Source organism: Trifolium pratense, linkage group LG7, assembly GCF_020283565.1.
Source record: "Trifolium pratense cultivar HEN17-A07 linkage group LG7, ARS_RC_1.1, whole genome shotgun sequence".
Lineage (NCBI taxonomy): Eukaryota > Viridiplantae > Streptophyta > Magnoliopsida > Fabales > Fabaceae > Trifolium > Trifolium pratense.
Genome location: NC_060065.1, coordinates 48,823,324 through 48,850,873, shown reverse-complemented (window position 1 = coordinate 48,850,873; position 27,550 = coordinate 48,823,324). Strand labels below are relative to the sequence as shown.

At 33.4% G+C, this 27,550-nt stretch overlaps 5 protein-coding genes across 8 annotated transcripts; all 5 read left to right on the top strand.

The window, feature by feature from the left end:
• The first annotated feature begins 236 nt into the window (after positions 1–236).
• On the top strand, positions 237–7,891 carry LOC123897355 (SPX and EXS domain-containing protein 1-like). Of its 4 annotated transcripts, none has more exons than XM_045947959.1 (14): positions 237–433; positions 671–780; positions 979–1,058; positions 1,442–1,480; positions 1,608–1,700; positions 1,780–1,896; positions 3,367–3,462; positions 4,349–4,462; positions 5,160–5,213; positions 5,515–5,562; positions 5,906–6,056; positions 6,407–6,572; positions 6,784–6,853; positions 7,496–7,891. In XM_045947959.1, exons 2-14 carry the CDS (start codon positions 729–731, stop codon positions 7,745–7,747), a joined length of 1,332 nt encoding a protein of 443 aa, XP_045803915.1. In that variant the 5' UTR covers positions 237–433; positions 671–728; the 3' UTR covers positions 7,748–7,891. The 4 variants fall into 4 exon arrangements, with proteins under 4 accessions (XP_045803915.1, XP_045803914.1, XP_045803912.1 ...); XM_045947958.1 differs by having other exon boundaries at positions 671–807; XM_045947956.1 differs by having other exon boundaries at positions 671–807; positions 925–1,058.
• A 465-nt stretch (positions 7,892–8,356) lies between these two features.
• LOC123897357 (cyclin-U1-1-like) lies at positions 8,357–9,663 on the top strand. Its single transcript, XM_045947960.1, has 2 exons — positions 8,357–8,949; positions 9,192–9,663. Exons 1-2 carry the CDS (start codon positions 8,528–8,530, stop codon positions 9,469–9,471), a joined length of 702 nt encoding a protein of 233 aa, XP_045803916.1. The 5' UTR covers positions 8,357–8,527; the 3' UTR covers positions 9,472–9,663.
• Positions 9,664–12,004: 2,341 nt separating this feature from the next.
• On the top strand, positions 12,005–16,286 carry LOC123898750 (peroxisome biogenesis protein 22-like). Its single transcript, XM_045949764.1, has 8 exons — positions 12,005–12,345; positions 13,096–13,332; positions 13,478–13,525; positions 14,764–14,820; positions 14,910–15,011; positions 15,494–15,559; positions 15,718–15,819; positions 15,963–16,286. Exons 1-8 carry the CDS (start codon positions 12,211–12,213, stop codon positions 16,065–16,067), a joined length of 852 nt encoding a protein of 283 aa, XP_045805720.1. The 5' UTR covers positions 12,005–12,210; the 3' UTR covers positions 16,068–16,286.
• A 1,374-nt stretch (positions 16,287–17,660) lies between these two features.
• LOC123897753 (histone-lysine N-methyltransferase ATXR2-like) lies at positions 17,661–22,936 on the top strand. Its single transcript, XM_045948502.1, has 14 exons — positions 17,661–17,849; positions 17,930–18,005; positions 18,502–18,587; positions 18,680–19,023; positions 19,996–20,108; positions 20,217–20,248; positions 20,899–21,050; positions 21,159–21,246; positions 21,329–21,377; positions 21,487–21,541; positions 21,735–21,804; positions 21,890–22,036; positions 22,344–22,400; positions 22,551–22,936. Exons 1-14 carry the CDS (start codon positions 17,766–17,768, stop codon positions 22,659–22,661), a joined length of 1,464 nt encoding a protein of 487 aa, XP_045804458.1. The 5' UTR covers positions 17,661–17,765; the 3' UTR covers positions 22,662–22,936.
• Positions 22,937–24,772: 1,836 nt separating this feature from the next.
• On the top strand, positions 24,773–26,651 carry LOC123900169 (F-box protein At3g07870-like). Its single transcript, XM_045951490.1, has one exon. It carries the CDS (start codon positions 24,914–24,916, stop codon positions 26,342–26,344), a length of 1,431 nt encoding a protein of 476 aa, XP_045807446.1. The 5' UTR covers positions 24,773–24,913; the 3' UTR covers positions 26,345–26,651.
• The last annotated feature ends 899 nt before the right edge of the window (positions 26,652–27,550 follow it).

Sequence of the window (27,550 nt, the reverse complement as noted above, 5' to 3'; positions counted from 1 at the left end):
ATTAAGAAAAAACCATCATCCCATCAAAATAAATTATACGACGCAGTATGAGAAAATAATTTTTTAATTTACAATAGAGCTGATCATTAAATTCAGGACTTTTAACATACTACTCAAATTTCTCGCAAGATCAAGCGGCTTAGAGAATAAATATCCTCACAATAATAAAAAAATAAAAAAAATAAACAAAAACAAATAGTGTGTATATATAACTTATATCATCGTTCTTACATGTCACGCATATATACGGTTAGTTTAAACACATTGCATTACTCTTCTCTTCCGACAGTTACAACGCGTTTGATACTTTGATATGTGCGTTCTACTCAATCTTAATCCTTTTCCGCCAACCCACACACAGATCCACACTCATCGCGTTACGCTATTCTTCGCATAACTCATTCATCTCCTCGATTCAATTCAATTCGATTAGGTTTATCTCTATCTCTCTCCCACTTTTCTGGATCCACATTTTCATTCTCGATTCATTTCTCATTTCACATCAATTTCGCGTTTCATTTTACTATAATCGCATCGATTAATCATTCATCTTCATGACAATTGTAATCCTCTATTTACCTGTTAATATCTTGATTGATTAATTAATTATGTTGAAGATTTGTTAATTTGTTAATTAATTATTTAATTATTGAAATTTTGCATGTTGAAGATTGTTAGAAGAATTGGAAGAGGTGAAAAAGAGAAATAGTTGATTGTGTTTTTCATCTATGTTTGGAGGTCTTGCTGTTCCTGCTAATAGTCCTCATTTACGCAAGTCTGGTAGTAGAACTTATGTTTATGATCTTGGTTCGTATTTTTAACTTCATTTGCAACTTGATTAATGGATTTGGTTTCTGTTTTAGTTTTGATTATATTGGTTTTTGGTGTTTCGTTGATAGAATTTATGATTTGTGTTGTTTCTAGACGATTTTGAGGGGGAAAACGGTGCTGATGAAAGTTTATTGAATTCTGTTGAAGTGAACGATATGAGGGGTGGAAATACGCCGATGAATGCTGCTGCTATGATGCCTTCGCCTATTTTGTTGTGGAGATTTAAGGTTTCCTTTTTGCTTTCTTTTTAAGGTTTTGGAAGGTTCTTGTTATTTCTCTTGTATAATGTGTTTGATGCTTTCGTTTGAATAAATGCAAAAGTTGTCTGAATGATGGAATGCAATGTTTCTTTTATTCTTGTGGAGATGCTTTATGTTTGATTATTTTGGAGAGAAACATTTGGGGTTGGTACTCACTCGGTTGACATAACTTATGTGAAGAACAGTCTTTCAGTTATTTTTTCTTCAGACTCCGATATGTTATTGTAATTATGAGCTGCAATATGACTTTAGTACTTTATGCCTATAATTGTGTGCTTTGAATTTTGCTTTCTTTCCTTCTATTTGATTTTATTACACTTTTTCAAGAATTAATTGAGGTGGATGTCCAGGTACTGTTGTTTCTTATTTGGGGATGCATTTGTTGCAAGGTCAGTAATGTTTTCCCTCTACAGCATTTCTCACCATTCACTCTATGTGGTTTGATGTTGAGATAATATCTTCTTAAGGATTTTACCATGTTTATTCAATCTTATATTCCATGTGGGAAAACTGCAGGTTGGATGGGATTCAGTAATGAGAATGAGTGCTGACAAGCGGGATTTGTTTTTATATGAAGCATTTTTGTATTTCAATCCTCTTCTTCTTGCGGTTAGTTTTCTCCCTACCATTTTAGTTTCTTTACATTCTTTAATGTATCATCGTGTTTCATCTCATTTTTATATTTCAGGCTTTGATGGTTTGGCTTTGGGGAATCAACTTATGGGTTTTTGCTCAGGGTGGAGCTAATTATGCAAAAATATTTGATCTTGATCAAAATCATCTGACTCACAGAGAAATATGGAAGGTACAACTCAGCACCTTAATTCATGTCATATTTGGCACATAAAATCGTTTTCTTTAGAACCATAAGAGAAATTAAAAAGGGAGTGTTATTGCCTGGAAATAGGAAGTTAGCATCCATTTTTGTTCCAATATTATGGTTTCTCAATAAAGAAATTTTAATTAAACAATAAAGAAATTTTAATTTTAAAGAAATGCTTAGCACATCAAATAAGCATTGAATGAAATTTTAATTAAAACTAGTACTGGCCAATAAAGAACAAAACAAACATGGATTTATTCCTGTTTGCAAGGAATGAACATTCCCATGCCTCTTAGGAGGGAATAGGGTTTCCTTAAATGATCAAGGTGTAGAACATAAGCATCATACCAGTTCTTTTTATATAAAAACACAAACTAAGGAACACTGATTCTTCTGGAGTATGTTATGTTGGAATGGAAGGATCAATCCATGTACTAAATAAATGTGGTCTAAGTAATCTTGCTTTTATTACACTATAATCTTTTTGTTAGTTTTGGGTGCTTTGGTTTCAATTACTATTAAGATATTGTTGAATGGCAGCGTGATGCTTAGAAGGCACTAATGCCAGACATATATGATATGACACATGGACATGCTATATGGTAAATTTAAAAATTATAGGATATAACATGGATATAATTCAACCCTCAAAATTCGTATACAGTTAATATTCGAACAAAAATCTTAAATAGAAAAAGGAACAGATATTTTAAAAATTAGCTTATGACATTTTAAATATATTAAAATTCTATCATTTATATAACTATTGTGGTATTTTTCTATGTAGTGGTATGACGGTTAATTTTTTTTTTAAGGAAAACAAATGTAAAGTACAATTGAAAGTGCCCCCCTTGGGCACAGCATGACACCTCTACTGCTTAGAAGTCTTTGTGCTTTTTTGTATGGTGCTATAAAGCTCCCAGCATAATAGAGTCTAGGGAAGGGTCAAACTGTTGCGGTTATATTGTATGCCGCCTTTCCTTAGATCTAGTGGTATGAAGGTTCAAAAAAAATTAAGGAAAACAAATGTGAAGTACAATTGAAAGTGCCCCACATGGGCACAACATGACACCTCTACTGTTTAGAAGTCTTTGTGCTTTTCGGTATGGGGCTATAAAGCTCCCAGAATAATAGAATCTAGGGAAGGGTCCAACTGTTGTGGTTATTATTGTATGCAGCCTTACCTTACATTTTCCATTGGCTGATTCTATTACTCAAATCTATGATATCCTAGTCAATAGGCATATGGTTAAAAAATCCAACCGCTGTGCCAAAAAGCCCTTCACTATTATTATATCGCTAAACCGGCAAATTTTCCTGGCTTTCTTCTCAGTTCCAAGCAATTTCTCTAATTCTTTTCTCTTTTTACACCTTGTTCGCCACTTTCTAATAATTCGTCTCCAGTGATTGACTAGTTTTTTTTCCCCTAATTGTTGTTGTTGATTATTGCAGTGCGCCATGTGGATGACAATTATTGTTCCAACCAGTATGACAGCATACATTTATCTTTATTCTCACGGGGAAGTCGCATATGCTGCATCACAACCAGTGTAATAGATGCATCCACAATTACTGTTTTGTTTGCTTGGTTATCACTTTATCAATTTAGTATTGTAGTATTGTCATTTCTTAACAGTATTTATGATTGCTTGCGATGTAGTTATTTGACTGCAATTTGATTGCAATGTTTTTATTAATAATATTCATTAAAGAGTAACAATTCGATAATGATAAACAATATTGCAACAAGCCAACAACAATCACTTTTATAAATCTCAGGGACCCCCTGCATATTGGTTGCAAAAAATATCCAGCAATGAACACCGATCATATCATTTATGATCTGTATATTGTTAGTTGGAGCATTTATTTATCAATAAGCTATTGCATTAGACTGGGAGGGGTGAAGGTTGAGTGAAGAAAAAAAGAACCAAAGGAATTAAGACGTGCCTAGGTTATGTTGCACCAGAAAATATCTACTTCCGCGGATAGGATTTATTGCTAATCATGGTATTTTTAATTCTATCGAATCTCTTCTTATATGGTGGGGTTAGGAAGGGCTAAAACTTTTTACTGTTTTTCTTTTTTGTCTTACTGAGCATCGGATTGGATACTTTAATTTAAATGTTCTCCCAATTTTTACGTTAAAAAGTCTTTATTATTCACTATTGGTAAATAGGCAGTGATAGGTTGTCTGTATCATTCCAACTGCTTGGTTTCGAAATGTAAATTTACAGTTGCCATAGCACAGGTTATATTTATTTGTCTTAAATGGAAATTATAGTCAGTATAACTTTCAGGTTAATCTTAATACAGAATATAAATATGTAATGCAATACTTTTGTTCATTTCTTTATATATGATCAATGATTCTTTAATTCCATTTTGTGCTGCCTTTTACTATATCTTATATTGGAAGCATTTTGTGCTGCAGGTGCTCTTGTATGCTGCTATTGTGATGGTTTTGATATTCCCCTTTGATATCTTCTATTTTTCATCTAGATATTTCTTCTTAAGGACACTCTGGCGAATAGTTTTTCCATTACAGGCAAGCTTGCTTCTATTTGGATGTAATGTGTTCTCTAGTTTTTGCTGTGACTCTCTTGAAATAGCTGTCAATTGTTGTTGACGTCTGAATTATCTTTAGGCTATGCATGATAGGAAAATATATAAGCATGAAAATAGAATGCTTGATTCATGTGTATCATATTCACTTGTGTTTTCTCCATGTTTATTTTCATAATGATAACAGAAATACCCATTCAACTCCCTCTCTTATTTGGCATCAATTAAAAAGTATGCAACAGTTGTTGGCACATTAGATGAGATGATTCATGATTGCAATTTAGATGCTAATGAAGGGAGGAGAGAAGCTGCCGAGACTATTCACTATTTATCATAAATAGTAAATTATTCATAAAATAATGACCTATTATCACTGCCATTTTGAAGATAGGTCCCATCAATCAATGACATTGTTTGTGTAAACTACACTTACTACATGCACAAGTAAAACACTTAGAGGCATTAGGTTGACCTTTCTATGAGCTTTTTTTGAAGACGCCCAGAACTATTGCAGTGTTAAAACTTAGTAGGGAATTATTGTTGTTCTTTACTTATTCGGATTCTTAAGACTTGAAACCTTACTCTTGCTTTTTTCTATCCCTTATCAACTTATTCTTTTGGTATCTTGTTGGAACCAGGCTTGCATATGATCTGACATTTTTCTATTTTCATAAAAACAGGCAATATCATTCGCTGATTTTTTCTTGGCTGATATTTTAACTTCCATGGTTAAGGTATGCTTTCTTTCCAATATTATCTTTCTCTTGAAAAAATATTTTTCCTCTGCCATGTTAATCTTCATTAATACTTTTATTTGCTAGGTTTTGAGCCTAAGTATTAGGTTTATTTATAGATCTATAGGTATACTTTTGCACGTATTTAGTTACCTTTATTACTGACACAGAGGTCCAACACTGGCATACACATGACACAACCTGAGTTTAGAATTGACATGATTTGTTGATCTAATCCAAATTTTAGTTCCTACTAAGGCACACCAATATTTATTTTGATTATTATTATAATTTTATGCAGGTCTTTTCTGATTTGGAGCGCTCAGTATGTAGAATGGTCCACCGACAGGTTTGGTTCTTATAAATCCATGTCTTCTATTGTCAGTTAGGGAGTTTATATTTGCATGTTTTAGTGTAACTTTTGAGTTTCCTATTCTGATCATCCCATGAATTTGGTCAACTTCAAATATATAGCATTCATTGGAATCATTGAACAAATTTCTTGTTCCCGTGCAAATTGTTTTCTAGAGCTAAATCAGCTGTTGATTCTATAATGTTGAGATTTGTAATTCAACTACAATTTTGATTGCGCTTATTGTTCTTCGTTCTTTTATAACTTATTTATAATGATTAGACTTTTGGATCTATATACATAGATTTTCCTTAAAGTTGTTTCTTCAATTTTTTTGTAGGTTGCTACAATTGCTTGGTTGGAAGCTGATTCTGTTTGTGGCAGTCACTCTGTCGCAATTCCTTTAGTTCTTGTTTTGCCGTACCTTTTTCGCTTAAACCAATGTCTCCGGCAGTACAAAGATACTGGAGAGAAAACAAGTCTTCTGAATGGTAAGAGCTCTTTGTTACTCTAATTAATGCCCCTTTTCTGTCTCCTTTTTAGAACTTGTATTGCATCAGTCATCATCTAAATTTTGCAAGTTTGTGAAATTGATGTTATACATTAACAACAGTCAAATCCATTTTTCACCAAATTTCTGTTACGCAGCAACCATCAATAGTTTAATATAACTTTTTCCCCCTGTTTGGCTTTAATTCAACTTTTTTATTACAAGAATTGAACAAGGACACGGTTTTATGTAATAAACCAATTACCCAAAAGCTTAAGCTGTCAGAGAAAGACACATGAATGGTTTTTATATTATATATTTCTAACAAGTTCTTTTTGGTTATGGTTTCAGCATTAAAATATTCAACCGCGGTGCCAGTGATTTTTCTTTCTGCTCTTAAATATCATGTTTTCCCTGAAAGGTGGACAAACTTCTATAGGCCTCTTTGGCTTCTGTCAAGTGTTGTGAACTCATCATACTCTTTCTACTGGGATTTGACTCGAGATTGGGACCTAAGGTATGAGGAATGTTTACCTTACACCTTTAGTGGTATTTCAAACTAAGCTAAGCTTCTAATTTATATGATTATATCTTAGCCAAACACTTGTAAAAATTGAAGAAGTTGCTTTCATTCCCAGTATCGAGTCTCTTGCTGGTATTTAACTTTTTTCAATCTGATGACTGTCATTTGACTTGGTGTGATAAATATTGCTTTCATCTTTTGCCAGTGGCTTCACTCGAATATTCAAGTTCAGCAAACCAAATCTGTTCTCATATATGTTGCATGGAAGGAGATGGGTAAGTATAGTTGTATGAGAATAGCTAGAGTTCACCAGTTCCTTTCAACTTATAATTTGTCGTTTATTTTGATTTCAAGGTAAACATTTTGCAAGACTTCCTACTTTAACTTTGTTAATGAATGTGTCTTGTACAGTTTATAGAACGGTAAGTAGGGAGTTTGAAAAATGGTATTTAAGAGGCCAAAATACAAACACGTTTGAGATTTCATGCTTTTAAGCTTTTTTTGGGTGTGTGGGGGACAAGTATATTAAGTATAAAAGAAAAATTAGCAAGGTTAAGAAAAATATTCCAATTTTAAAACTCTAAATATGCCACGGGTTCTTTGTTAAACGACGAGGACCCAACAAACCATCTGTGAATGTAGGATTTATATTCAATCTACGTTTCCTTCAAAATTTGATAAAGGTTGATCAAGTCCGTGATGCCATATCCCATAGTGTAATCAATGGTGAAATCAGCAATTTGTAACTGTTCACTTGCTAAATCTTATTTATTAGATTCTCAGTTTCTATCTGATTTGATGAATATGTGAAAACCAACATGGCAAAAGAAGAAAAAAGAACAGTAGAGAACTGAAACAAAAAATCAGATTGGTTTCATCAGTGTTCTGAAGCAGTTTTCATATAAATGTGATTGCAGGTTTACATTTGGGTGATTGGAAGCAATTTGGTTTTGCGTTGCACATGGACATACAAGCTTTCTGCCCATCTTCGCCACAATTACCTCACAGTGTTCACAATAGCTGCTTTGGAGATTTTCCGCCGCTTCCAGTGGATCTTCTTTCGTGTTGAAAATGAGTGGAACAAGATGAATAACAAATCACACATGCAAATGAGTGAAATGTCAAATGAGGAAGAGAAATTACTTCATTCCATGAACTACAATGTATAGGCTAGAGAACAGTATGATGCATTTTTCAAATATTTTGACGATAGGGGAGCTTTGTCCCATTTGCTTCCCCTTGCATATAAAAATGTCATTCTTTATTCACAAACAGAACGGCTTATATTCAATTATTACAGAGCTTTTCAGTGACATTTTGTTCCATTCCATAACAATTGTAATATATTATGCATGTATCCCTTGTAGGCCTTAGGGTTCATAACATTGTTTATGAATGAACGAGTTGCATCTACAGTATCCCAATCCTCAGATGTTCATTATGAAAAATAAGCTGATATTAATCTGAAACAAACCTTAGTTATAGTAGTATTTATAGTTTCATGGTTGAAACAGTGCCTGCATGGCCCATCCTTCACCAACCAATCAACACCAGCATTACATTGATTTTGCCCCTGCTTTTTGACCTGTAGGGGCCTAGTATTTGCAAGGTAAGTAGACAAACCTCCGGGCTCCAATTTTGTTTTGCATACGAATCAACCAAGACAAGTTGCTGTTGGCTTGTTGCCACTTGCCAGACTGTATGTATTTTAAGGCATGGCTTGGATTTTTCCAAGACAATCCACAAATATGTGGGGTCCCTTTAAAGAATATTTAGTGGTTTGAGATTTGTAAGAAGAAGAAAAATCTTTGCTACTAACAGAGCCACACACACAAATCAGATAACATGCAAAGATGGAATTAGCTCTTTAACCACTCAAATTGTAGCAAATATGAGCATCTGCAAGTTCAACTCCCCTGGTTGAAACTGCAATCACCAAGATGACCTAAATGTTAACAGCAAGTGAATACAGCAACCACAGCCGGCAGAATCAGCCAATAACAGGGCCTGCCGAGCTGAACTTGCCAAGAGTGTTATGGATCCTGTCTTCCACCTTAGAGAAGCTGGTAGCTCGCAATGAAAAGCTTGTGGATGACCTGAACCAGCAACTAGATAAACTGAGCTGTGACTCGGTAAGATTAGGGAAGAGCTTGAATGCATTCCATGGCGTAAGAGCGCCAGGCATAAGCATACCTAAGTACTTGGAGAGGATATACAAGTACACTAATTGTAGCCCTTCATGTTTTGTGGTTGGCTATGTGTATATAGACATGCTGAATCACAAGCACCCTGATTCTCTAGTCTTATCCTTGAATGTGCACAGGTTGCTAGTTACCAGTGTCATGGTTGCTTCCAAGATGCTAGATGATGAGTGAGTCCCTTACTCTATTTTACTTCTATATCTTACTTTTTATTGAAGTGAAGTTGGTTTTACTCATGGTTTTAAATCACGGTCGCAGTAACAGCCGTGTAGATATAAAAATATAATGATGTTGCGGTCTAGGTTGTGGCTGCAACTTTTTTGAAACCTGAGTTTTACTTCTCTTGTAGCTATTGTTTTATTGTCTTTGTTCTGATTCTGTGCATTATTTTCTTTGGTTTTCCGAGCTGTAGACATTATAACAATGCGGTATATGCTCGAGTAGGAGGAGTAAGCAATGCTGAACTGAACAAACTTGAATTAGAGTTACTCTTTCTGTTGGATTTTAAAGTTATGGTAAGCACTCGGGTTTTCGAGAGTTACTGTTTACACTTAGAAAAAGAGATGCTTGTAAATGGCACAGGCTTGAAGATTGAAAGGACATTGTCACCTAAATCTATTGAGACTGAAATATTAGTTGAAGATAAGCAAAGCTCTTCCCCACCTCCAATTGTGGATTATGGACTGACATAAACCCCTTTTTTCTTTCTGTTGTCAATTTTTGGGTCCCTTGTTCTCTTTAGTCCTTTTTCACTTCATGGCGAAGCAATTATTGAATTATTCATTGGCCAATTTCTTATTTATATGAATATGACTCATACAAACTTTGTCAAATTTGGCTATAAAGTTGTAACAAAACACCACTGTATTCTTCTCTTTTCTTTACATTTTTGCATGTGTTTTACAAAGCCGATTTTTAAATTTTGATTCGTTTATACTCGAGTTACTATTTTCAACACTCTCCAACGCTCACTTTTTAATTGATTGAAATCAATGTCTGTCCATCACTTTGAAAATATGTTAAACATAAAGTAGTAGAGAGATCTATATGTGTTTCACCAAATTAGAGAGAGTTTAGAGAGAATGTTCAAACTTCAAAATAAAGTGTTAGCACTACTCTTTCAACCAATTAAAAAATGAGTGATAGAGAGTGTTGAAAATAGATTGTTCCTAACACTCCTCTTGGTAAGAAATCAATGCGAGTCCCTTTAAAAAAACATCACACATAAAATGATGAGTCCTACATGTATTTTACCTAATTAGAAAGTAAATATTTAAGAAAATGCTCAAAAGGAAGAAAGGTTGTAAGCACAACTCTCTTTTTTTGTTTTTGTGTAAACTGAATATCATCTGTGTGCAATTATAGAGACTAATCCCTCGAGCATTGTGGGACCCAAATGGATGACTAACTCTCCCTAAGAGTTTTAACACGGCTGCATGTCCAACTCTTTGTTTATATAGAGATGTTGAAAGCATATAGAACTCTTTGTTTATATAGGGATGTTGATAGCATATAGAGATGTCATTAGAGCTAAAGCAAACGGTCTAATTTGGGTGATATAGTAGTGAATGGTAGAGGTGAAGTCATCGTACTCCATCCTTAATTATAAGCAAAAGTTAACTTTTTAAATTCATTGAAAAACTAATGTATTTGGCCTATATTATAGACCAGATACATCCATTATTGAATAAATCTCAAAAGTAGAATTTTGTTTATAAATCAGGATAGAGGGAGTAATGGAAAATGCTAATGAGTGTTCTCTCAGGGTACTCTTTAAGACTTTAAATAGTAAGTTTTTAAGAAAATTTTATGAAAATGTATAAAGTCAATGCATTGAAAATTAAAATGTTTTACTTTTTAAATAAATAGTTTCTTTAAGGGTCATGTTAAAAAGGAAATATAGCATTTAATGATACAAAATATTTAATGTTTAAAAAGTTGAATTTAAAAACTTAACATTTAATGTTTACCACATTTATCTTCTTAACATGTGCCTTTGGTGCACATGTTAAAATTCTCCTTTCTTTTTAATTGGAATCTTTAAAGAGTGTCCAACGATACTTGTTAACAAGACCCTATATTATTTAATTCACTCACTACTTATCCGAAGCCATTATGAATTGAGTTATGCTATATAAACATCAAAATATTGACAACATATGTGATTTTGTATATGTTTGTCTATATCTCTCATATTTTTTATCTTCAACATTTTACACATATTTCAAAAATATACACAAATTACGCTTGACGATAATTTTTTTTTGTACGGATATAATTTCCCTTATGAATTCCTGTATTCTCTTTTAAACTAATTTTTTTACATACAAAAGATAAATTGAATTTGTGACCACATCCTTAAAGTGTTTCAGTCTCTTACCCCTCAAATTATATGCATATGTTTCCTTACATGAGATCAACCACATCTTGACATATGAATTTCTTTAACACAGTTAAAGGTATAAAATGAATATTTTGAAAATTAGAACTTTTTTAATAAGTAAGACAAAATTATATAGATACATATTTACTCAACTAACTATTTCTTCTTATAAAATGGATTAGAGGAACTAAACAAAAGGAAAATGAATTTATAAGACTTCTATGTAGTATAACTGCATTAAGTGAATAAATCTAAACCATTCGATTAACATTTGACGATTTATATATGACCAACTGCAGTCATTATTTTTTGATTGTACGCAACTCCAAACCTTTTTTTTAACCAAAACGAGTTTATAAAAAATATCATTTTATTAGATTGAACTTTTTCACTTGAATTCAAATTAAAAAATAAAAAATAATTCAACACTTTCGTATTGATGATTATTTTAAATTTTGGAGAATGTTAACTTGTGCCCTTAAGGGCACATAATAAGGATATAAATGTGGAAAAAATTTATTGAACTTGTGGTGTATTCAATTCTCTAAACATTAAATTTTTTCTATTATTAAATACTATATTTCTATTTTTAGATAGCTTAACATGTGCCCTTAGGACACAAGTTAACCTAACCCTTAAATTTTTTATTGATAAAAACTGTTTATGTTAAAGTTAGGTTAAAAAATACTATATGTTTATTTTAATTAATTTTTTTTGACGGAATTTTAATTAAAGTAAAAAACTTTTTTTTTTACGAATATTTTAAAGTTAAAAAAATGATTACTTAATTACTTTTGTGTTTTTTAACCTCGGAAATACTACATAAGATAAGATTTTATTATCCGATAGTGGTAAATTGATTCATGTTATTTGGAACAAAAAACATTCGAAGCTCAAACGACAGCTCATAGCAGTGGTTGACGGCAAACGGAGACACCAACACAAACAACAAAACATCATCTTTCTTCTTTTCTTTGTCTTCGAATCTTTGAACAAAAATTCTTTAATTTCATTTCAATTCAAATTCTTGTGATTCTAACGGTGTAACATGTCATCTTCCGGTGGTAGTGGTGGTGGTGAGGATGATGCCTCAAAACTAGACCTTTTTTACCTTATCAAACGCTTTGGAGCTTATGTTACTTTCAAGATCGGAGATCTCTTCTCTCTCTCCTTCAACAACCTCGTATTCCTCTCTCTCTCTCTCTCCACCTTTTCTTTTTCAATAATTCATCATTCAATTGGATCTGATATATGATATAAATATATGATTATTAATTATTGTTTGTTTGTTTGTCAAATTTGTAATCATTTCTTCCTGTTTCTCGTTCCATTTTCACTGTTCTGTTGAAATTTTGATATTTTTGATAAATTTTTATTGTCCCTTTATTGTTTATTGAATGATTAGGAATAAGGGTTGGATAATTCTTAATTCAAAGAATGAAAGTTTGTTTTTTAATGAGAAAATTGAACTGGGTTTTTTTTTTGGTTGGTATTAACCCTCTGGTTCGAGGCGAATGGGACCCCGGTAATCTAGAGTTCCCAATGTACTTAATTTAATTTTTGGGTGTGGATAGAAACTAGAAAGAATGAGTTTTTATGTATCAGGGTTATTGTCAAAATGGGGGAAAATAGTGACCTAATTTGCATTATAAATTTATAAATAATAGGTATGGTTTAAGTTTGATGGTATAAATGATCAAGGTAATGTTTTTGTCTTTTTTTGGAGCATGTGTAAATAAGGATTTTTACACTGTCAATCAATAATGCTTGTTAGATCATTGAAAAAAATGTTTGACTTCAATGGTAACTATTTCTTAAGTCATATATGATTGATTGTGATTTGTCGACAGTATACAACTTTTTAAACAGACAGTGTATCAAAATGTTGTTTGTGTAAATAATACAAACCTTTTGATACTGTAATTGGTTTTAGGATATACGAACTATTGGGGCGGTTGCTGGTCTTGCTGTTGCAATTGTTTTCACTTGGAGGCTGTTGAGATCTCCTAATGATTCTCAAGGGAGACAACGAAAACGGCAAGGTGCTACATCTAGTAATCCTGGAGCCGGCACACATTCAAATGCATCGGTTGTTCCTTCTGATGCTTGCTTACCTTCAGATGAATCAAGGGCACAAAATGTTGTAGACGAGTTCTTTCAGCCAGTCAAGGTATACTATAATGCTTTTTTTGTTTCCCACTTTCCTTTGTTTAATGATTCATAATTCAGTCTTTTTCGTATAATTTCTGCTGTATTTTTTTATAGCTTTAGCGTGATTGGCAATTCTAAGTTTGCTTTTTCCACAACTTTTTCAGCCAAGCTTGGGGCAGATAGTGAGGCAGAAGTTGAGTGAAGGAAGAAAGGTAATTAAACATATTCTCTCCTGTACTCTTATGTGCTAGTGATATGTATTTAGGAAGAAATATATGCCGCTGTCCACCATCACCTTAGAGTTTAAATTCTTAATCTACTATAGGTTAAATTAATATGTCATATCAAAATTCAAATTACTTGTTTGTGGCTTTATAGATTAGAATTGTGTGGCATATGTTGGGTGACACTTTTAAAATCTTTTTTGATGAATAAAAGGGGTTAAGAACCTGACAACAGAACTACAAAAGGTTCCAGATCAATCTGCTAGTAAAGCTAGGCTAATACAATCAGGAGAACTATCGTACACCCTCAGATGATAAGGTTGATTTAAACCCATCTTTGCCAAAACGTCCGCAACTTGATTTGATTCTCTAAGGACATGAGGGAATTCGATTAGAGCTATTTGAGATGCATTCTTCTTGATATCATAAACCAGTCCATGGCACAAATGAGTAGTCAGGCAACCTTGTTGAATAAGGTTGATAGCAGTCAACAAATACGACTCAATCCAAACATTGGTGAAGCCACAGCCAACTGAATACCTTGATGAAAATAGCTCATAACTCCGCAGAACACCACTGCAGGCAGCATTTAGGCCACAATTTGTCACAGCTCCATCACAATTAAATTGAACAAAAGGATCCATAGGTGGGGACCAATCCAGCTCATGGTGATTGCTTGTACTCTCTTTAGATGCCATAGATTCAAAATTCATAGCTCCTTTGTACTCTCCTGCTTGTACTCTCAAAGTATGCCTTATACTTTGATGTGTGCCTATTTTTTGAATATATATTGTCTTTTGCCTTTTAAAAAAAAAATAGTTCCTTTGATCTCCTGCACCCGACCTCTCAATTGCTGAACCATAGCCCCCACCACTTTAAAGGCAGCTTAAAAAGTTAAGGTTGTAATAAAGCCAGCTTCAAAATACAAACTATTTTTATGTTTCTTTCAGGTTAACGTTTTTTGCTTTAATTTTTTATATAATTTATTTTGTCCATCTTGATAGGTGGTACTGATACTATTATTTTTCCCTTGATAAACTGAATAAGTCATAAGATATGTTATATGCTTATCTTTGTGCAAAACAGTTATGTATAGTATATACACTGGATTGGAATACTTGATGACATGAGGAACCTTTGTCATTACAAGTTTGTGTTGTTAGTTGTTAAACATTGGTTTGACCTATGTTTCTTGACTTCTATGACAATGTGTTGTTTGTATGTAGGTAACCTGTCGTCTTCTTGGAGTAATCCTTGAGGAAAGTACTCCAGAGGAGCTTCAGGTGGTGAAATTGTCCTTTCTTATACTTTTGTTTTATTTTATGACATCAACACAGAAAGATATCAATGCTGTTCATTCTGTTCTTGGCAGAATCAAGCAACTGTGAGATCCTCTGTGCTTGAAGTGTTGTTGGAAGTTACAAAGTTCTGTGATTTATATCTCATGGAACGGGTTCTGGATGACGAAAGCGAGGTCTGTGACAGCATAAATCATTCACTCACCGTGTCTTATCTAATGAATGAACTTAGTGGAATTGAAACACATTACTTCTTGTTATATGCTGCAAATTAACTATTTTCCGGTGTTATCATTTTTTTTATTGACCAAATGATTCTGTAAAAATGAACTGAGGTATGGTGTAGTTGCTTTAAGCAAAAAAATTTAACCTATGATTAAGAATTTGGAACTTGTTTGGTCATCATTGTCAATGAAACATTAGATATATGAAATTTCATTATTATTTTATGATATATTCCTAGCTTTGAACACAAATATTGTTAAGTTATTAATTTACGCAATTGCTAATTTGAGCTAGTTGAGAGAGATCATATATTTCTTACAGCTGTTAGTCATGGATTTTAACTAAAATAGATTGCAGGCCTAATATCCCTCTTGTTACCCTGTTAGTCATGGATTTTGTTAAATTGTTTACACTTTATGTATTGTTTCTGCAGAAAAGAGTTCTTGTAGCGTTAGAAGAGGCGGGAGTATTCACTTCAGGTGGTTTGGTCAAGGACAAGGTATGTGAATGTGAACACACATCAAACAAGATCTGGCAAGATTTTTTTGCAGCAAATACTCAAAAAACTGTGATTCGTAGCAAATACTCGCTTCCTGCTCACTTGTGCTTTGAAAAAACCTCTTTGTCCTCTATTTTGATTTCTGGTCCGCTATGCAGGTTCTCTTCAGCAGCACTGAGAATGGACGCTCGTCATTTGTTCGGCAGTTGGAACCAGATTGGCACATTGACACGAATCATGAAATCGTTTCTCAGTTAGCTGTATGTTACTATATATCTCGATTTCATTCATCTAGTCAGATTTATGCTCTCATATAATACTAGTTACATATCATTATTTCTTTTCCGAGGCTACAATATCCCCCTATATTATTTCTAATAATTTACAACAAATCATGTTGCAGAGGTTTATCAAGTATCAGCTCCACATATCGCCGTATAAAACAGAACGAACTGCTGCTAATGTGTTCAGTGCTCCATCCTTGGAACTCTTCTTTGGATCCGTATGAAAACCAAAATACACCACTAATCACTTGTTATTCATAAATGTTTACTAGTTTGGTTTCTGTCTGCATCTTGGATTTAACCTTCACCATATGTTTTTTCTAGATGGTTGAGAAAACTAGGTTAGATTTTCTTAAGGTTCTCACCCTCAGTTGGTGAAAGACCTGTTTCTGTGCATGTGTATGATGCTTTATGAAAGAAGTTAATATTGTTTTCTTTGTTTACCATTTGTTTGCAATTTGTGCATTTGATTCAGACATTTTGAACTGACAAGGTAGCAACTTATATTAGATGTTTGTATTTTATCCTTTTACACATCATAATAGGTCATCATGGACAATATTAATAATCATCATTCAACGAGTCCTTGCCAATGTAAAAGTTTTTTTGATACTTAGATGATACAATTTTGAAATGTTGGTGTATGTGATTTGCTTGCAATAATCAAGGATAGTTTGGGAGGTTAGATGAGGAAGTTATGCAAGAATCAAAGTTATTTTCTTGTGCAATAATCAAGGAATGAATATGATCAAGAAACTCCCATTGAATTAAAGTGATATTCAATGATTCATCATGAAGGACAATGACACTATGTTTTCGTGCAATCCCAGGTGAATGCGTCTTTACCTAGTTAGGGAGGGTACATATATGTAAAATTGTCATGTTTCAAGGGCACTGGTTAAAGATTCTATAAAAAAAAATGTCTTGAAAATACCAGTCAAAATTATCATGAGTGCACTGACTGCACTCATTTAATAGCATGGATTCAGTGCATTCGAAGCTCCATCAACCATCGGATTGAGATAGAGAGGTGACTGCAGCGAATCTGCATCCCTGACCTTGCAACTAGTTGTATATAAGACTCGGTTTTTTTACGAGTTGAACCTATTGTTGATTAGTGGATTATACATTTTAATACTCAATACATGCTAAAATGTTCCAAATCTAGAATGGTCACGCAAACACAAAACCCTCATTATATATACCAAGAGCCGAATGATCCAAACACAATAATTTTATTTTTTTTGTGTGAAGTGAACAAATAAGTCTTTCATTGAAATAGAAGAAATATTAAAAAAAAAAAAATTCTTTCATTTTGCGCATCCAAATTATGAATAAGATTTAAAGAAGACACATTGAAAAAATAATTTTATACTAACATCAAATAAAAATTTATCCACATGATCCTACTTTTATAAGATGAAACGTGGACATCCCCCATGCCGCGGTTCCCTCCCGTCCGTTCCCGGGTTGGGTTAGGGGAACATCCGAGCGATTCCCTCCAGTCCGTTCCTGGGTTGGGTTAGGGGAACATTCGAGCGATTGCCTTCACAGATCCAGACTATTTTAAAAATAATAGAATGACATAGAATGCTTGTGATCAGTTACTAAATATCAATATAAAATTATTTTATACTGTGTTATCGATCCATTAAACTATAAAAAATAATTAAAAACTATATAAAAAAAGAAAAAAATCACTTCACAAAGTTCTAATTATTCTGAATAATATTTTTTTTATGATTGGTGCTGTAAAAAAAATGATTCAAAAAATAAAATAAAATCCAAACACACTGAGAAAACAAAAAAATACAGTGAAGTCGAAACAGAGGCTTTATTTCAATACAATACTAGTGTTGGCGCCGTCACGTTTGTGTCTCTGCTCTGCCAGTGTTGTGTCGTTGACACACTCACACTCTTCAATGGAACCAATTTGCTCTATTACATCGGCTTGTGCCACTCAAATCTCTGCACTTCTTGCTCCTCCCTCACCTAACCAAATTCAGGTATAATATTCTCTTCATTCATCAATCACTACCTACCCTTTTATCTCTTCTATTCATTTTCCACTTTCTTTTTCATCCAGGAATATTATCACAACATTTTCTCTTCAACGCACTGCAATAGCATCACTGTCAAACAAGATGACAACTTTGGAAAAGGTTCTTCTTTTTCTTTTGTTGCTATTGCCAATAAATGTTGAATCATGTTTTTTTGTTGTTGCAAATAATGTATTAGAATTTGTATTTTGTACTATGAATATGTTTGGATTGACTTATTTGAGTTTATCTGGCATAAGCAATTGCGAGCTTGTTTGGAAGAGCTTATGAAAACAGCTTATGACATGCTCATAAGCTCTCTAGGATAGTTTGTGAAAATATTTTATAGCCTATATGAAAACAACTTGACTTTATTTTATCTTTTGTTATAGAAATTACTTTATACATAAACATTTATTTGATAAGTGCTTTTGTTAAGTTTTTTGTTAAGAGTTCCACATCGGATGTGAGATGTCCTAAACATGAATTTATAAGTAGAGTCAATCCTCATCTTGCAAGCCGGTTTTGTAGAGTTGAATTAGACCTAACTCCCAATTCCCAGACTGTTTATCCAAATGGAGAACTGTATATGTTTCTCTTCTGATTTGGAGAACTGCAGGTCTCTATGCTGCAACGGACTTCAAAGAGGATGAACTTGTTCTCAAGGACCAAATGCTTGTTGGGGCTCAACACTCTTTCAACAAGGTTTTTGTTTTTGTCTTCATAATTTTTGTTCTTATGTGTGACGGCCATTTTAGAACTTGTTTCTTTGTCTTATTTTCTACTTTACTTTGCAGATTGATTGTTTTGTCTGTAGCTTCTGCTTTCGTTTTATCAGTTCCATAGAAACTCAAATTGGTAGGAGGCTTTACTTGACACAATTAAGGGCCAATGAGAGTCATGATTGTGATGAAGGAAGCTCTTCAAAGTCTTCGAAAAACTATCATCAAATGGATTCATCTGATGAAGAGGAGAGCACTTGGCAATGCAGTTCTGGTAGTTCCAAAACTAAAGTTCCTCTCCCTGAAGGTGTTGTCGAATCATTGATGAATGGCCAATTGAAATTGCCTTACTCTGAGAAGTTCTCCTTGCCTCCAGCTGTTCCGTGCCATGGTGGATGTGGAGAAGCTTACTACTGCAGGTAAGTCTAAGGTTCTGTTTGGACTGACTTGTGTGAATTTATTTACTGACATAAGAACTTGTGTAGATTGTTTACGCGAGCTTATGGAAATAGCTTATGAGATGTCCATAAGCTCAACTTATAGCTTATATGAGAACAGCTTAACTTTATTTTATCTATCTATTGTTTTAGAAATAGCTTATACATAAGCACTTATATGATCGACACTTATGCTAACTGCGCTTAATTAAGTTGTTTATCCAAGCAAGATCTAAGGTTGGTTGAAGAAATATGTTTATGGTTCTTCACTTATGAAACAATCTATATTAGCATCTAAGTTATCGCAGTTGTTCAGTTGACATATGTTTATGGTTCTTCACTCATGAAAAAGTCCTCATAAGCTTATTTATGTTTATAAAGAAATTAAACGGAATCCTTCTGAAAAACTCGAGATGCATAAGCTAACTTTAACTCACAAAATGTTATTGTTTGAAAAACTCAGTTATTTCATGACTCTTTTGAGTTTTGATATTTATTTTCCTGCAAATGCTTCTTGAGAAGTTAATTCAAATCGGAAACTGATTATTGGGTCTTGGCAATTTGACACTTTGTCTACTTTATAAATGCACACTAAACCCCCTCTGTATATTCAAAGACAAGAATATACGAGAATGATGCATAAAGCATTTGATTTTTTTGTTTTTTTGTTTTGATAAGAACAAAATAGACTCAGTCTCTATCACATGCATGAGATTATAACAAAATAGACTCGTGTAAAGATTTCGGCAATGTTTCTATATCCTATATGTTAGAGACTGAGGTAGCTTCATTCCTGTTGTATTGTAGGTAGGGAAACTTCAAAAGAATTTCTAGATGAATGCTGATATTAACTGCAGTTTCCTGTGGTTAATAGGATACTTGTTCTTGCACTTCATTATTTTGGGTGTAAACTTTATGAAATAATTTGTCTGATAATGTTATGAATACATGTAGCATGTCATGTGCAGAGGCTGATTGGGAATCCTCCCATTCTTTACTCTGTACTGGCGAGAGTTGTGATCCAAGACGTAGGGAGGCACTACTTAAATTCGTGAAACACGCTAATGGTAAGTCTCCTTCTTTACGGATATCGATATTTTCGACAATTTAAAAAATTTCGTGGACATTTTGTTTCATGTCTTGCTTATTTATTTTGTCTTTTATTTTTCTGGCAGAAACAAATGATATATTTCTCCTTGCTGCAAAGGTAAGGTTTTCATTTTGCTCTGAATGTATTTTCTGTAATGCTGTGTGAAAATGATCATGTGCTACACATACTGTTTATACATGTACTCTCTCCGGTTTTGAATATAAGCAAAAAAAATAATTTTTATAGGTTCATTGAATAAAATATGTATTTGGATCATAAAATGATCCGGATACATACTTTATTCAATGAACCTAAAAAGTTGTTATTTATTTGTTTATATTCAAAACCGGAGTAGTATATCTGATAACCTTACCTGGCATTATTATCATCAGAGTTCAATAAGAATTATTGTCCCGTAAATGCTTGTAGTCTGGCACGGTAAATTAAACATATAAATCAATCCTGAAGAAATATTCACTTTCATAATACTCAAGTGTTGTCAAATAGCGGTTATAGCAGAGCTATAGCAAGCATAGCAAAATTTGAACAAACCACTATTTTCCGTGATTGACAATACTGATAAGATTTCAGTTCTTCCTCAGTATCCTATTGTTCTTTTGTCTTTAATTATCCAACATATTCATTTTTCATTGTCTAAGCTGCCTTTAATTTAACATATAGAATGTAACAAGCTATTTTCATCGGTCTTGCTATATTATCTCTACTAGGTTTATCTGACTAGAAACCTGGTTGTATTTTATCACCAGGTCATTTCTTCTACCATATTAAGGTACCGCAAGTTAAAAGCAAATTGTCTTGCAGAGAAAGGGAAAAATGTGGCATCCTGTGTTCCAGACCACCCTAATTTCTCCCTTCTTTTGGAAGCTTGGAGGCCTATAACAATGGGATACAAAAAAAGGTTTTTGCTATACTGACTAACTTTTTTGTAACACTATATATGATGTTGAGCATTCGTATACGATTTTATTTAAACTATGTCAGAGTAGTGACCTCAAAGTGTCTGTAGGTGGTGGGACTGCATTGCATTACCAGATGATATTGATTCTTCCGATGAAGCGTCATTCAGGATGCAAATAAAAGAGTTGGCATTCGAGGTATGATTAATTTTCTTCACATGTTTATTTACCGATTTAATATGTTGCATCTAATTTCCTTCTTATCAATTTGATGTTTCAGTCTCTCCAACTTCTTCAGACAGCAATATTTGAAAAGGAATGTGAGCCGTGTATCCTTACATATGTTATTTTAGTGATATATTCGTTGTGTGCATGCTCAGTGATTTTGTGTGATCACTTTTGTCGGACATTTAGCTCCAAGCCCTTGACTCATTCCAGTATTCTCCCTTGAAATCTATGGACATATCATTGGCATGTTTGAGCTGAATAATCTGTAAGAGCCAACTTTGTGTTACTCTCTTTTCTTCTATTCCGTCCACCGCTATATTTTGTTGTGTTTGCTTCCGTTTGCATAATGGTTAAATATACTGATATAGGCCTTGTAGCAATTGAAGTAAACTGAATATGTGAATAATAGGTTATTTGGATTTTGAAATGTATATTAATCCCTTAATTATATTTGTCAGTGATTTGGTTGTTGCTTCTCCCTTGGAGGATTACTTTTTATACATCGATGATATGAAGAATCCTGACAAGGTTAGAATTCGGTTCGCCTTGCTTTTTTAACATTTTATCCCAAATGAATAAGTTCTTTTACCTTTTCTGTTTACATCAATTGCAGGAAGAAGCTGAGAAAATTACACAACCAATTCTAGATGCTCTAGGTGAAGTTTATTCTACTAGTTGCGAAGGAACTGCATTTTTTCCTTTGCAAAGCTGTATGAATCATTCATGTTGTCCTAATGCCAAAGCTTTCAAAAGAGACGAGGTATGTGGACCAAAACTATCTTTATTTTAGCTTCTATTTCGGTTTAGTTTGAGTCGATCGCTTATTTGACTTCATTTGATGTGCAAAAAAGTTTAACTAGATTATTTTCTTTGGTGGTTGATATTCTTATTCACGTTTTTGTTTAACTTGAAACGGATAAAATGTTTCTTTTTCCTTCCCATATTGCCACATGTGTGTTTACACGAGAAAAAAAAGAAAGAAATCGAAACCAATTATGCTTCTCTTTATCTCTTTTGTATGCAACGTAACAATGAATATAACGATTTTACAATCTCTTTTCATGCAGGATAGAGATGGTCAAGCAACAATAATTGCACTGAGGCCCATCTGTAAGGGAGAAGAGGTTTGTTTATGCCAGTATCTTATAAGCCAACATTTTCTTATTCTAATGAGAAATTTTTATACCGAGATTTAAATGTTTAGTGAAATACTAATATATTCGACGATTATATTGCAATGTTTCAAGTAATTAACATTTAGAAGGAATTTTCAGATAACAATTTCATATGTTGATGAAGACCTTTCATTTGAGGAGAGACAAGCATCCCTTGCAGATTATGGTTTTAGATGCAGGTGTCCAAAATGCATTGAAGAAGAACCATAATGCTATGCTATGACCCTATGCAAACATTGATATATAACAGAATCCAACGGTTTTACAAGATAGCGCGATGCATTTCTTAATTCTTAACTATCACTTAGTTAAAATGCAAGGGAAAGAGGTGGAATGCAAGGTTCAACAGTGAATTTTACCATGTGGTTTCGCCAATTTTTTGTTTCCTTGCATGAAAATAGGGAATCAAGCATTGGTTTTTGTAGCATCTTTACGCGTATTTTTGTTAAATGGAAAAGCTATAGTTTGTGACTATTCATTTAATAGATCTAAACAAATCTACTAAACAAACTAACTACTTATTAAGCAAGGAACAATTATTTTTTTTTAGTGTCAAAATCATTTCGTCAATAACATAAACAACTTTTTTAGACAAAATAACAACATAAACAACTTAATCCCACGTACTAGTACAACACAATAAAACTCAAAAAAGAGTGAAAAAAAATGGAAGCAAAGTTAAAAAGTAATTGAGCTGCAAAATTAAGTTAAACAATTTGAGTAAATTCGCCCTTCAAACAAAATTTATACCCATTTGGAATTTCTACATCCTTTGCAATATTTTATTAAAAGGAGTTAGCCATCATAAATGAGTTCGAAGGACTATTGGTGTCGAATTTATTAATAGTAAAATCTGGCACGCAGTGGACACAATGCTACACGAGATGCTATAACATGTGTTGTAGTAAGATAGGTGCTGAATATAATAAAGCGATAAATAGCAGAATAATAAATAACACAGATCGTTTGTTAACCCAGTTCAGTGCAACGTCACCTACTCTGGGGGATACCAATCCAGGAATGAATCAACTATAATAGCTCTAGTTCAAAGCCCTCGACCAACACCCGGTACTTGACTTCTTGCCTAGACACTACCCGTGCAATCCTACCTAGGAACCTCTTAGATAATGAGACACCGTCCCAAATTCCCTTTAACAACACGTATTGTATTGTTGTCAACTTTATAACGATCAAAATGGAGACACACTCCTAAGAAACTAAATTTTACTCTCGCTTAAAAGCTCTCAAGTGAAACACACACACTAACTCTGTGCTTCAAAGCTTAGGAGTAGTTTACAATCAACAACCAAGACACAGTCCTAAACTTGCATCAAAGTGACACAAGAAGGACTCACAATTATCCACTGAATCTCATCAGAAGCCATACACCCTCGGTTGGGTAAGCAAGGGTCCGCAAGTTCGAGTTACACTAGCTTGCAAAGTTCCTATCTCCATCGGAAAGCATTACAGAGAAAAGGTACTTTGTGATGTTCTTGATATGGATGTTTGTCATGTTTTACTTGGTAGACCTTGGCAGTTTGATAATGATATCACTTATCGAGGACGAGATAATGTGATGATGTTTACATGGGGCACACATAAGATTGCTATGGCTCCTGTTTTACACTTTGAAAAGAACCAAAGGAAAAAGAAGTCTAGCTTCTTGTTGATGACGCAAGGTGAAGAGGAGCTTAATAAGGATGTTAAAGAAGCTGTCAAGGCTAAGTTAGAAGATACTGGGCAGAAGAATAAAGCAGTTGCTGAAAAATGTAGAAGTGTTAAAGTTTTCAATGTAGCAAATATATATGAATACCATGTCGATGAGGTCCTTTATCAAGATGAGAACTCGGGGTCGAGTTCTTTTGAGGTAGAGGAGACTGATGTAGGAAGGTTGGCCGCGCCAGATTGAAGATCAAGTGATGCGCAAGAAAGGTTCACTTGGAAAATAGTGAAGATTTAATTTTACTATATTCTAGAAAGATTTAGTGAAGATTTAATTTTATATTTTAGCTAATTTTTTTTTTTTTTTTTTTTTTTATATTTTAGCAAGATTTATTATTTTTATTTAGCTAGGTTTGTTATTTTTATTTTTACAATCTTTTAGAAGATTTGTTATTTTTATTTTTCACTACTATTTAAACTAAACTATTGTAGCCTTGAAAGACAAACTTTTGATTCAATAAAAATACAGAGATTTTTCTCAAGTTTGGTGGATTCCAAATTATTCCTTCTGGTGGATTCCGAAAGTCTAGTGAATTCTAGATTAGTTACTTTTTCTGGTGGATTCCGGAAATCTGGTGGATTCCAGAGCTTTTATCTAAAGGATAAAGGTTGAATCTCAGTGTATCGTGGCAGCAAGACCACTCTGCCGACAGAACTCGTGTGTTGTGTTGATAGATATATCTCAGTCGCCGTTTTCGCAGATCTTCAACAAAGGAACGAACAGAGCACACAAGAATAGGATGTTACCCATGAAAAGAGAAAAGGACGATTCAATTTATCCTTATTTTGATAATCTTCCTGAACCACTCACCACCCAGATTCTGCTTCAACTTCCCATCAACACTCTTCTCATTTGTAGATGTGTCTGCACAAATTGGAAAATGCTTATTTCAGAACCACGTTTTGCTAAATTGCACTTTCAACAATCACCAACTTGTTTCATGATTCGGCCCTGTGATGTTAATGATAGTCTAGTATCAAGAACCATGTACCTTCTTGAGTGTGACCCTCAGAAGTTTCAGATTGGATGCAACAATCATGTCAAGCTTGCGCCTATATTCAAGCTTCCTCTTCGTGATACCAAATTTAAAAACAAGAAGAGAGACAACAACCCTCTTCACTATAAGTTTCTTATTGCAAATTCTTGCAACGGCTTGCTTTGTTTGTGTCACCCATATAAGGGAAACCCTTCAGTCATTTGCAATCCAATCACTGGGGAGTTCATAAGACTTCCTAAACCTACTACTGTAACCCCGCCAAGTTCATATAAGGGTATCGACTTATTCCGTTTATCCCCATCTAGTTTAAGAATCGAGCCAATAGTTGCTTTTGGTTTCCAACCTAAAACTAATGAATATAAGGTTATAAAATTGTGCGTCATTAATGTTAGACGTCACATGAACCCGTCATTTCAGCGATTGACCCTTCAGATACACACTCTTGGAACACCTTCATGGAGAAATGTTGAGGTGGATCATCCAATTTTTATTTCAAGCCTTACGCATGCCACCAGTGTGAATGGCACACTTCATTGGATCAGGTTTGGTCGTTGGCAAGTATCAATATTGTGTTTCAACTTTGAAAGTGAAAGGTTGCAATCATTCCCTTCTGCACACGTTTTTGAAAAGAATGAAATTCTTGATAAAGGTCGTATAAGCATGGGAGAATTAAGGGGATTTCTTTACATATGTGATGCTTCTTCTCCACATGGTATTACAATGTGGATTATGAAAAATTATGGTATTGGAGAATCATGGACTAAGGTTTACAACATTGATACTTTTCTCAGCAATGATCTTTCTTCACATATTGGTTCATATTGGCCGGTAAAACACTTTGAGGAGGGTGCTGCCTTATTGTCTTATCATTCATCTAACTGTTTTATATTTTATGAACCTGGGAAGTATGGATTCAAAGTTTTTCGAATCCATGGGATTCATCAATCAAAGTATTTTCAACTAATTCCTCATATTCCAAGTCTAATCTCATTGAAGGATGTCGTGAAAGGAGACAATGTTGAGGTGCTAAATATCCACTCAAGGTGTGCAAAGTTAGAATTGTGCGAAGAAAATGAAGTTGTGTCCTTGGTGCAAGAGTTTGTTTGTGATTTGGCAAGTACATGTTCTTTATCATCTTACGGTAAAGAATTCGGTGATGAGCATGCCTCCTAAGAAGCGTGCACAAAGTTAAAATTGTGCGAAGAGAATAAAGATCTTGAAGCCTCCTTCTCCTCCTCTAATAGTGAAGCTTTTGGTGAAGAGTAAGAAGTAATTTCCATACCAGCTAGGAGGTTATGCAAAATCACAAATTATAGTTTGGATCGTTGTGTTTTTGGAAAATTTGAGACCTTGTTTTGGGATACAAATGATATATATTGTAAACTTTTAAGTTAGATGTTCATTGATGATTATAATCTATGGTTATAACTTATGTGAGATTAATATGTTATATTATTGTCTTGGTTTATATACCAATTCACTCTTCATTTATTTAAACTACTCATATATTGGTTCTGGTTACAAAAAAAAAAAAAAGTAGTCCAGAGTTCGGGACGAGTTATGACATCAAGTAGTTCCAGTATCCTCCCAAATGCAGTCCAGAGTTATGGAAGACTATTTTTGGACTCGAGTGATTATGTATCAATCTTTTCTTATGAGGAGATATATGATTATATAATAATTGCAATAAAATATAATTCAACAAGATACCATAACACTAGAGCAATAAAAAATAATTCATAAAACTTGCAATAAATTGGCAAAACATTGAGAACATTAAAAATAATATATTCCGTTTGGAGTTTCATTGGCTCAAAAGATACCATAACACTAGAGCATCCAATCCAACTTTTGCTACCTCATTAATGCATACTTATACTTTATACATGCATAATTTTCAAAAACAAATAAATTATGAAAAGAAAAGAAAAAGATCACAACAAAAGAATTCAAAAATATTTTCACAAACTTTAATTTAAAAAAATTATTTATATTTTAAAAGGTTAAATAAATCTATTTTGTAGTAGTTATCACAATTCAAAATTTCAACCATTAATTATCTCCAAGAATAAAAAAAAAGAGAAACAGAATTTAACAAGAACACAAATACACATTAAAATTTATGAACAAACTGACTCCATAAACAATAAAACATAATTCACTCATAAAACTTATTTAGACATGAAGATCATCAACACTCAGAAATACTCTAGTCAATTAATAACATTTTTCACCTTTATAGAATCATGATCAACCCACTAATTCTAAGTGTGTGTGTGCTGTCCTATATTTTGTGTCAATCAATAAGGATTATACCTTTGGAATCATGATCAACCCACTAATTCTAATTTTCAATAACAATATGTGTTGTAGCAAGAT

Bases quoted from the DNA above. Each gene is read 5' to 3' on its own strand.
- LOC123897355 (XM_045947956.1), top strand. From the start codon at position 729: ATGTTTGGAGGTCTTGCTGTTCCTGCTAATAGTCCTCATTTACGCAAG. The intron at 5,214-5,514 runs GTATGCTTTCTT...AATTTTATGCAG, and splicing joins TTTTAACTTCCATGGTTAAG to GTCTTTTCTGATTTGGAGCG. The intron at 6,854-7,495 runs GTAAGTATAGTT...ATGTGATTGCAG, and splicing joins TGTTGCATGGAAGGAGATGG to GTTTACATTTGGGTGATTGG.
- LOC123897357 (XM_045947960.1), top strand. From the start codon at position 8,528: ATGTTAACAGCAAGTGAATACAGCAACCACAGCCGGCAGAATCAGCCA. The intron at 8,950-9,191 runs GTGAGTCCCTTA...TCCGAGCTGTAG, and splicing joins TCCAAGATGCTAGATGATGA to ACATTATAACAATGCGGTAT.
- LOC123898750 (XM_045949764.1), top strand. From the start codon at position 12,211: ATGTCATCTTCCGGTGGTAGTGGTGGTGGTGAGGATGATGCCTCAAAA. The intron at 14,821-14,909 runs GTGGTGAAATTG...TGTTCTTGGCAG, and splicing joins GTACTCCAGAGGAGCTTCAG to AATCAAGCAACTGTGAGATC. The intron at 15,560-15,717 runs GTATGTGAATGT...TCCGCTATGCAG, and splicing joins GTGGTTTGGTCAAGGACAAG to GTTCTCTTCAGCAGCACTGA.
- LOC123897753 (XM_045948502.1), top strand. From the start codon at position 17,766: ATGGAACCAATTTGCTCTATTACATCGGCTTGTGCCACTCAAATCTCT. The intron at 19,024-19,995 runs GTAAGTCTAAGG...GAATACATGTAG, and splicing joins GGAGAAGCTTACTACTGCAG to CATGTCATGTGCAGAGGCTG. The intron at 21,805-21,889 runs GTTAGAATTCGG...CATCAATTGCAG, and splicing joins ATATGAAGAATCCTGACAAG to GAAGAAGCTGAGAAAATTAC.
- LOC123900169 (XM_045951490.1), top strand. From the start codon at position 24,914: ATGTTACCCATGAAAAGAGAAAAGGACGATTCAATTTATCCTTATTTT.